Below are 10,486 nucleotides of genomic sequence, written 5' to 3'. Positions count from 1 at the left end.
GCCATACATACGGTGGAAGACAGGTGCGGAAGGTAGCCCTTCCCCCCTCCCCCTCCCACCCAGAAGAGTAGGGAGAAAGGGAAGCAAAGGTAAACGAAAAAGGTAGGCGCCAACGGCAGCAGCAGCAGCAGCCCGTCATGCACGCGCACTCCTTACAGCGACAAAAGGCATGGCAGAGGTCGTCGAAAGGGGGAGGGGGAGGGAAGGAGCGACGACAAAGTCATGAAGCGGAAAAGAGAGAGTCACGCATGCGTGCGCAGCTGCACGCCACCGCATCCGCTGCGATGAACGCGAGAAAAGACGGCGGCGGGGCTGTCCGGTTGTTGTCTCCTCGGAGAGAAAAATTGAGGTGCGACGCGCCCTTGCACACATCCGCATGTCCGCAGACACGCCTCAGAGACGGAGAGGTTGCACCAGATGATGAAGAGGAGCTGTGTCGTGGAAGAAGCGGTGTTTGCGCGGAGTTGCTCGCTCTACCACACAGAGGCCAGTTACTCGGTGTGCCGCTAGTTACGGCGCCGCATAGGCGTGGGACGTGCTCGGCTGCAGAGAAGTGTCGATGACCAACACGTCCGGGTACGGTGGAGCAGGATGAAGAACTGTGCTCGCCGTCGCCGTTCATTTGTCGTACCTGGCCTCTGTTGGCGGGATTGGGGCCGAGTCGCCAGACGGCGCGTTGCGGCTGAGTGGCGGAAGCGGAGAGAGGGGCCCGGGCCCGCTCCGAGTTGTTGATGTAGAGCTTCTCGATCCTTCACTACCGGTGAAGTGCTGATGTGCTATCGCCATCGGCGCTGTAAAGGCGTGCGGGGAGCTGCAGCGCATCGGGAACGCGTGCTGCGATAGTGTGCCGTAAAGAGACAAGTTCGTTGGCCGCCTTCGAGCAGGGCTGGAGTCCATCGTGAGGGACAACAAGGATGCATCGAGATCCCCTGACGGCTGCCGCGCGGGTGACGACGACGATGGAGGAGGTCTGCTCGCCGCGGCAGCGGTGCTATCGTTGGTGAAGGGCGTTCTCAGCCGTATCGGGAGCTGTCGCTGAGGGCACCGAGGGAGGTGACTGCTACCTTGCTCACCGCTGAGGCGGAACAACGACGAATACCCCGGTGCTAGCACTGAGCGCGGTGGTGTCGGTGATGCCAGCGACAGTGGTGAGCCTGCTGCTGCTGGATCTTTTCGTGCCTTCATCAGGCACGGCGCACCTTCACCGGCGTCGCAGCTGCGGCTGCAGCTGCCGCTGTGAATGGGCTGCTTCGCCGGTGAAGTGGCGTCGGCGCTGTCGCCCTCTTCAACCACAGCACAGCCAGGGTGCCGAAACGCGGCACGAGCGATGCCGCTGGTCATGGCGACAGAAGCAATAGCAGGTCCTTCACAGCTGCGCCGTGGAGCCTCTCTCGCAGCGCTCATGGGCAGTTGTAGTTTCGAGGACCTCTCATGAGTCCCGCGGCCCTTTTCCGCATGCGACTCGTCGGACGAGGACGGGGATCGTCCCGTCTCGCAGGCCATGGCCAGGAGACACGTGGCCAAGCCTGGAGAGGACTTCAGCGGGTGTTGAAGACGCGGACTCGAAGGTGTGGGCACCGGACTCGGTGGCCGCCGCCACGTCGTGCACGCGGCGGCAGAGTCGATGGCACATCGCTCCTGGTTATGAGGGGAGCAGAGCTCAGCAGGGCGTGGCGGAGGATGCGGTGGTGGATGGGTGGTCACCGCTGCGCCGTCTTCGCTGACCTTCTCAGTGCCGGCGGAGGAGATGCAGGAGTTCCCCACTGTGCCTTCACAGCTGTCATTAGTGTCCCTACTGCCGCTACTGAAAGCAGCCACGAAGGACGTGTGCGGCGGCGTGATGGCCTTCGATGGCTGCGCATCGATGGCCCCGGCGCCGGGGATGCTGTCACAAGATGCCTCATCGATTCTCGCAGTGAACATTGCCGCTACTGCCTTGTCGGCCGGAAAACCGGTAGGGTGGGGGGACTCATTGATGTCTTCGCCACCCCATCGCGAGAGTACAAGAATGGCGGTGGACGAGGACTTCTGTTGCCACAGGGTCGTCACCTCCGCTGCGGCGTTCACCAGCAACTTCACATTGTTGCCGGGGCAGACGAGATCGAAAGGGGCGGCGCGCAGTTGTTTGCCGGGTGTATCAGGCACCCGCAGCACCATTCGCGAGTTCGCCAGCTCAGCAGAGTTCATCGGCGGCGACGGCTCCTGCAGCAGTGGCGCTGTAGACGGCGTCACCTCGGGGGTCGACGACAGCGAGAGGCGCTCGAGAAGCGGTGGGGGTGGTATCTTCATACTCGTCGGGCACGACTTGCCCATCAGCCGCGCCGCTGGCGCCGTTTTGCGGCATTGAGCGAGAGCAACGTTCACTCTCTCTGTGTTCGCGCTGGTCACGTGACTCGGCTCGCGGATCGAGTCAACGGCCTCCGTCAGGAGATGGGCTGTTGCGCGCGCCAACTTCTCTGACTCGAGCAGGCTGAAGGGCATGTCGCTAGTGTTCGCGAGCGACGGCGGAGTTCTATTCGCACCAGCGCCAACGGCGGCGACCGCTGAGTTGTCGGTCTCATCCGTCACTGAGGGAAAAGTCGAGTGCTGGCGGTCCGATGGAACTAGCAGAGCCACGCTGGGGATTGAGCATTGAAGCGCCAGCGAGGGTGGAGTGCGCGGCCGCACGGCAGGGATGTCGCTGTCGAGGAGCGTCATCGATGACGAATTCGTAGAGCACGCAGAGCCAGCGGAGGACGCGGTGTCGCTGAGGTCATCAACCGTAAAGTCCCTGAGGCCCCCGCTCTGCGTAAACAAAGGGGGCCTCCGTGACGAGAGCGTGGGTGGGCTGCCGGCGAGGACGCGGGGCTGCTCTAGTCCAATGGCCAGCAACGCGGAGTCCGTCATCTGCCCTGATGAGGCCCACGTGGACGACAACGGCAACTCCAGAAAGGGGACCGGCAGTGCGAAGTGCGGCACGTCATCAGATCGCCGTACCGCCACATTGGTGCGCTGGCGGCACTCATCAAAGCGGGTCGACGGCGCGAAGGTCACAACGGGGCTTCCGCAAGAGCGCAGCGGCGAGGTGCTCTGCCAGCGCGGCGGTCGTGTGCCAGCGATGAGTGGCGACGCGCTCAGGGTGGGCCGCGAAGTAAAGAGGCGTGCGGCAGGCATCGGCAGCGGTGTGCGCTCCTGCGTCGGCGGCGAGAATGCAAGCGTCGACTTTTCTGTCGCCTCCGATGGAGAGCAAGAGAAGTCGTGGCGACTCGCATGGACCGCATCTGCGATGACCGCGGCGGATGCGTCTTCCACCACCGGCGGAGCCAGTGGCTGCGCCTCACGGCAGTCGCCGTCGCGCATGTCTGCCTCAGAGTACATGCAGCGTACTAGAGACCGTTTGGTTCTCCCTAGCCGTGCGTTCGACTTGCTGCGTTCCCTCCGCGCTCCCTGGTCGACCGGCGCAGCTGCTGTCTATGCGCACACACACGCACACGCACCGACGAGGGTGGATGGATCCTGTGCAGAGAGACAGGTGAAGATCGAGGGAGGAGGGTGGGGTAAGTACAGACCGCAGGGCGGTGGGAAGGCAAGGCCGAGCCGTCACACGGTGGGCCAAGAGGCAGATGGGCGAGAAACAGGCACGGCAGACAACGGGGCCCAAAAACAGAACGAAACACGCAAGGGCGTGACGGCGTGTGCGTGTGTAGCACTACGAGTGGGGCCGCAGCGGAGGAGGGGGAGAGGGGGGCACTGAAGACGCAATCCGAAACACTTCACGATTCTGAAGCAAAAGGAGTGAGGAAGGGGAGAGAAGGGAGGGTGTTGCACTTGTGATGTTACTCCGTATGTGTGTGGGTGTGGGTGAGTGGGTGGGTGGTGCTCCCGTTGTCGTTGGTGAGGAGGAGTGGCGGGAGAGCTGGGTGTTTCCTCTTGTTCCGTCACCGAGGATAGTGATGATGATCAACGGGAGCTTGTGGAGAAAAAGAGAGAGGGGGGAGATGGAGAAAGCGCGTCAGTGACCGCGCCGGCAGCACTTACTTGGACCGATATGAGCGACCACAGAGCAATGATAAAGGAAAAAAGCGTCAGGTAATGGTGATGGTGGTGATGACCGCGCGGTGGCCATCGGTCTCGACGAGGTGGCAATGCAGAAAGCGAGGTTCGGTTACCTTCGCTGGATACACAGAAGGAAAAGGATGGAGATGGGCACAGGCACAAGCACGGCGGTGGACCGGCACAGGTGTGTGTGTGTGAGCCAGCACCCTCCTCACAAAGAACGAAAAGAGCGAAGAAGCAACAGAAGGACTGTCACTCCGGTAGAGGGAGAGGGGGAAGAGTGGGAAGAGAGGGCGGAGGCTGGCGAGCAGGCAACGGAGCGGCAACGGGAGGCCGAGAGGCTCGAAAGTGAAGAGGAATTCAAAATAGGGAGGGGGAGGGGAGGGGAGAAACCCCCCCAAAGGATCACTGGCGCCTATCCGCAACAAGAGAAAGAATCAGCGTCCTTACATGCGAGCACACGCCGGCAGGCCGCGCCGTTATGCTGCCGAGACCGGAGCACCAACAACAACACGAAGGCGTCACGCTGAATGGGGGGGAAGAGGACGAGTGGGAAAAGACACGCACTCGGCACAGACGAAGCGCGAGGGTAGACGACAAGAGAGGAGGCGAACAACGTCGTGTTGCTCCCTCTGAGCCCTGAGGCGCCTGCGGGAAAGGCGAGAAAGAGGTTGAGCACCGCACACGGCGGGGCGGCGGGCTCAGGGATGCAGAGATGGACAAATAAAAATGGACACAGCGACAAGGATGGCAGCCATCCACGGCGGGGGCTGACTGAGGGTGAGGGCCGCGAAGCAACCACCGAACCAGAGCAGAGGGCTAAAAGCGTCGTCCGATAAAGCAGTGCATGCAGAAGGGAGGGAGGGAGGATGGGGGAAGGGGTACACGGGACAGCAATACCAGGCAAGGCACGCGGATATCAATTCGCGCACACACGCACACGGTCAAGTAGAGAAGCACAGCGAAGCGAGAAGAAGTGGGGGAGAGAGAGGGAGGGGGAGGGCGTAAGGGAGAAGACGGTAATGGCAGCGGCGGTAGCCGTGGCGACGTGGAGCAGATGTATGGGTGAAAGACCAAATGAAAACGGGAGAAGAGTAGCAACCCAGCATGCACACATATACATGTGTGTCTGTGTGCATGCACCTACAGCCGGACTTGCAGGCCAAAGTGCAATGGAGGTGGAGGAGGGGGTGGTGGTGGTGAGGGGAGTTGTGTATTGCGTACTATTCTAGCTTCTGCTTTACGGGTGTGTGTGTGCGTGCGTGCTCATGTGGACGGTCGACACAGCCACGCACGCACGCACACACGCACACGGGGCAAGAAGAGCAGAGAGGGAAAGAGAGAAAGCCAACGCAAGAAGCGCGTCTCTCTGTTATGCGCCTTCGTCTCTGCCGTCGCCTCTACACAAACGGAAACACAATCTGGCAGAGAAAAATGTGCCTGGCGATGATATCCGGCGTACGTCGCACGTCTTGTGTGGTGGCCGGTCGCGATGCAGCACACTCAGTGCCTCGATTCTGCCGTCTCTCGCCCTCGCGCTGACGCCGTCACACACACACACAGAGACACGGAATGGGGAAGCCCAATTTTGGTTACTGCAAAACGGAGAAACGAGAAACGGGAGAGAAGGTGCGTGGTGGGTGGCGGTGGTGGCGGGAGAACGGGTATCCGCGATTTGGCCTTCTTGTGTATTTGGAGCACGCGATGGCGAAGAGCGACACAGGCGCGGAGTGTCGAGAGAGGCACCAGGCACATACACCTCGCCCAAAGAGAAGTTGAAGGGGCTGAGCACACAAAAAATTTCGCATAGAAACACGTACACCGAAAGGCGTGCGGATGCCCAACGTAGAAGCAACCAAAGGATTCGCCAATGGGGAGGTGGGAGGAAGAGGGAAGGCGCGGCTGAGGCGAGACGTGATATCACGCACAGAAGGGGGACGAGTCAGTGCAGCACAGCCGAAAGGCGAGACGAAGCAACAGAATCGGGCAAGACAATCCGCCCGGCCCGCTGCCCTCTCTCCGCCCGCCACACCGAAAACGGCGGCACGCGCGCGGTGCGCGGCAAAAGAAAAGGAGGGAAGGAGCGGCGACGAACGGCGGTGGAGGTGAGTGGGAGGGTCGCGTGAGAAGGCCAGACGGTGCCGGTGTTGTTGCCAATGGTGGTTGTTGTCGCTCTTGGCGAGAGAGAGAGTCGACACGCTGTGGGAGGACAGTTGATTTGGTGAGATACGGAAAACACGCCACGCCGTCGAGAGCTTCAACGCACACACGCACGCACTGCGAGCACCACGGAGGAGGAGGTGATCGTACAAGGAACGGCCAGAAGCAAGCACACACACACAACCTGGAGCACCGAAACAGCAGCCTCCCTCTTCGCAGAGAATCGCCGGAATGGGACGGCGATGCGGGAGGGAAGAGCGTCGAGAGTGTGTAGATCGCGGAGCACGGAAAGAAAGCAGAAGGCAGACGGAGTGCACAGGAAATACAAAATAAAATTTTGAGCTGCACTGACCAAAGAGTTGGAGGAGTGAGCGTGGAGGTTGGGGAGGGGGTACGTCAGGGGTGGCAATACCATATCTGAGCAGGCGCGAAGGACCCGCGCCCTCACGCAGAGACAGACGCGCTCACACACGCGCGCGAGTTACAAGGACAAGAGAGAGAGACAGAGAGAGATGATACCAAAACAAAGATGTTCACGTACATATATGCAACTCAAAGCGTGTGCGGGGGCGAGGATGAGGATGAGGAGGGAAGGGGTGGTTTGAAGGCGGTAGAGCCGTGGTATGAGAGAGTGGCACACGGGGGAGAGGGAGTAGTAGTGTGGGGAATGGGGGAGGGGGAGGGGGCAATGCGATGATGCTCTTGACAAGTAGCCGCGTCGGGCACCCCACACCCGAACCCACCCACACACACACACACACAGAGAGAGGGAGAGGGAGAGGGAGACAGGTTCAGAGGAGGGAGGGGGGTCGGCAGGATGGTGCCGCAACGCAGAAAACGAGCACGGTAATGAGCGGTGCAAACCCCAACGACCGAAACCTTTCGTGCAAGTGGGAGAGCGAGAAAGGATGGAGATGGTGCCCTCTTAGCGAGACGAGTCGCAGCGGGAAGCGCTGCGCACGCACGAGAGGGAGAAGACACAGGGGGGGGGGGCCGGAGGCGGGTCTCCGGGGGGGGGGGGGCTGTCGGTGCGTGTATGCGTGGTGTGCCTGCAAGTCGTAAAGCCACGACTGGATGTGCGTCCCCCTCTGTCTCTGTCTTTCTTCCGCTGTGCTCAGCGCCCTCTATCAAATTGCGTGTGCCGGAAGGTATGTGCGAGCACAGCGTGTTTTACGGTGGAGGTGTGTGCGCGTGCGAGGAGGAGGGGTAGGAGCTTGCCAGGCAGGGGAGCTAAGAGGATGCAGGCGATAATTTGTCCCACACATGCACACACACACACACAAAGACAGACAGGCAGAGAGCTGCAGGCACCCGTTCGCTTGCGCGTGTGCTCGCGGACGTGAGGGTCGGCTTGATGCAGAAGAAGAGAAAGAGGCGCAGACGTCCGCCAGTTCGGCTTCCACGTACGCGGGAGATGACGATGGAAGAGTGTGGGTGTGGGTGGGGAAGGTGAGGTGTAGAGTGCAGGTGGAAGCGCGCCAGAGGTCGCAGGTGGCACCACAGCAATGCTAGCATTCATGAGTGAACGAGGGAAGGGGGGAGGAGTCGGGGAGACGACAAGATGGCGGCCATAGAAGAGAAGTGTCTTCGCATCCTTGTGACCCCTCTCACGCCCATCCCATGAGGCTCTCTCCCTCTCTCCAGCATGCCGTCTTGTGCACCTGGGGAGCCATTCATATCGGCTCAGGCCGACAGATACATGCCGCTAAACGTGCATGTGAGTCGCTGTATAGGCGTGCCTGCGCGTGGCCAAATTCTCTCTTCGTTGTTCTTCCTGCTTCAGGTGACTGCAGACCTCGCGACAGAGCACCGACGTGCCACTGCAAGAACGGTTGCAGCTCATGGGCGCAACGCCTCTTCCCAGCGCCCAGACGCCGCCGCCGCACATGCAACTGTGCCCTCGTTTACAGGCCAGCGACATCATGCCGCGCCGCCGAGCCTTGCTGGTGGGCGAGATGTGCCGCAGGAACACCGCTGTCGACCTCTGTAGCAGAGGCTGCCGCACGAAGGGCACCGCCAGTCCCCCTTAGACCAAGAAGAAAGCATGTCAGGCCGAACCCCATCCAGCCCTGGAAGCCCGCAGCTCGTGCAAAAGGCGTCGGCGCGCGAGTTGAGCGCGTGGCACGCGCAGCGCCAGGAGTTGCCTTGCTGCAAGACGTGGTGATGCCACGGGGCACCGCAGTGGCGGCACGCTGCATCGCCGTGGCGCATCCACAGCCGACGGCCGCGCTTCGTGTTGTTGGGGCAGGTCGCGTCCGAGGAAGATGACAAGTTACTCTCCGCGACCACTTGATATGAAGCAGTGTTCACGCTGCAGCAGCTGTCACACATCCAGTTCGTGCAAGACCTAAAGTCCCACTTCGGTGACGCCTCAGAACAGTCGGGTGCAGCACCGGCATCCTGTGCCGACAGAGGCGGCGACGCTGAGACACTATCCGCTATGGCGCTCCGCAGGAGCGCTCGCAACTTCTCAGGGCACTCCAAGGCACGTGGCAGGCGACAACGAAGGCAGCTGTACGCCGCCATGGTGTTCACAATGCCACAGGCGCACCACCACGACGTCGTTGCGCTCACAGTCGTCACACGGCCGCCATGGAGAGGGCTGCGGCATTGTAGACAGGTGAGCTGCGTCGAGTTCGGGGTATAGCAGTTTTCGGGGCCAAAGACACGCGCAGAGGACTTTGGTGAGGCAGCGAGGGCAGAGTTTGGCGTGGCCGTATGACCGCCCCCAGAAGTACCAGCGGTACCGGCAGATGCCGGGGAGACGGTGTCCAGCGCTTTGTAGCTGTCGCGCCCTCGTGTCACATGTGCGTCATCCCCACCACCGCCAAACACCAGCGCGTTTGACAAGACACGCGGGGCATCGCACGTGGGGCAGCTTACCGTGACAGCAAACCGCTCGCGTGCGCAGTGGCGACACACCGCCATCTGCAGGGAGTTGATCTCCCGGCAACCCCCACAACGCCAGCGCGTCGTGCGGTTTCGCGTGACGACGACATGGCCGATGGGGTATGAGTCCACTTCGACGGCGATCGTCATGCGCACGAAAGCCTCCTCCTGATTATCATCAACCGTGTCCATGCTTGCTGAACGTGCTGCCCCGCAGCAGCGGCAGTTCGCGGAAGCACGCGTGTTTGTCTCTTTACAGCATCCGCAGTGCCAGAGATCGGACCGAAGACGCAGAGACACTATGTACGGCCACATGCGCGCGTCGTGGCGTAGTGTGCGGCACGCAGGGCAGATGGTGCGGGGGAAGGATGAGAGACCAGTTGAGTCGGACGCACCGCTACTAGTGTTGTCGCTGCAGTCTGCGCGCACAATCGACCAGCATCCCGCGCACACCCAACCGCCACCGCGCAGCGCCGCCTGCGCTTCTGCCGTCTCCTCTACTGTCTTTAGTTTCCGAATCGTGTCGAGTGTGACAAGAGGCAGCTTCGGTGTCGTCCGAGATGCGGTGTCCAGCAATGGTGCTTTCACGTCAGGCACAGTGCCGGCACCCGTCAGTGTCGATGCGGCACTCCCATTGCCGTTAGCGTCAGCAGTAGCCGAGTCGGAGGAGGAAAAAATGGCGTCCCAGGCTAGACGAATGTCGTGCCCGCCGTGTGCCGCGACGGCGTTGAATTCGAAGGCGTCAACTGGCCACGGGGGCAGCTGCTCGCTTGGCTGCGCGGACGACGAGAGGGCACCTTCGACGGTAGTGGAAGGGGATACACTGTGGTCAATGTGGCTGCCACCATCAGAGCGAGATTCGACGGCGCCGCGCGGCTGTGAGGCCGGGGCAGCAGCGCGAGATAGCTGAAACGGGGACATGCCACGCGGCAGTCGCGTCACGGTCCTCAAGTCACCAGCGCCACGCTCCAGCGCCGGCGAGTGCCGCATGCGGTGCGCACTCTGCAATGCGCCCAGCACTGGTGCATCTGGTGAGGGACATGCCTGACGACAGCTATACCAGGAGCGACGACTGCCCCTCCGCATGACGAGCCCTACGCGACATGCAGCTTGCATCGCGTGCTTCTAACCTCCACAGAGAGAGAGAGGGGGAGACAGAGTCGGACAGACAGACGTGAAGGGAAGTGTAGGGTGTGTGCAACACACGTTGGAGCCCGAGAGCGCGCCGCGACTGCTGGTGTTTGGCCTCGTCCCTGCTTTCTCTGCGCATGATAGGAAAATGTGTTTGTGCGCGACGTACAGCGACGTGGCGAAAGAGGAGTCAAGGGAGCACAGCAGCAGCGGCGGCAGAGTCAGACATCAGGGATCAAGAGCGGCGGACACGTACACACACACACACAGA

The 10,486-nt window shown here is 61.5% G+C and overlaps 2 protein-coding genes across 2 annotated transcripts; both read right to left on the bottom strand.

The window, feature by feature from the left end:
• Positions 1–618: 618 nt before the first annotated feature.
• Positions 619–3,339, bottom strand: LMXM_21_0870 (hypothetical protein; the record flags this gene model as incomplete). Its single annotated transcript, XM_003875288.1, has 1 exon — positions 619–3,339. The coding sequence occupies one exon, from the start codon at positions 3,337–3,339 to the stop codon at positions 619–621; it is 2,721 nt and encodes a 906-aa protein (XP_003875337.1).
• Positions 3,340–8,115: 4,776 nt separating this feature from the next.
• Positions 8,116–10,170, bottom strand: LMXM_21_0865 (conserved hypothetical protein; the record flags this gene model as incomplete). Its single annotated transcript, XM_003875287.1, has 1 exon — positions 8,116–10,170. The coding sequence occupies one exon, from the start codon at positions 10,168–10,170 to the stop codon at positions 8,116–8,118; it is 2,055 nt and encodes a 684-aa protein (XP_003875336.1).
• Between the last annotated feature and the right edge of the window lie 316 nt (positions 10,171–10,486).

This window comes from Leishmania mexicana, chromosome 21 (genome assembly GCF_000234665.1).
Source record: "Leishmania mexicana MHOM/GT/2001/U1103 complete genome, chromosome 21".
Classification (NCBI taxonomy): domain Eukaryota; phylum Euglenozoa; class Kinetoplastea; order Trypanosomatida; family Trypanosomatidae; genus Leishmania; species Leishmania mexicana.
This window is presented reverse-complemented; position numbering and strand designations above follow the sequence as displayed.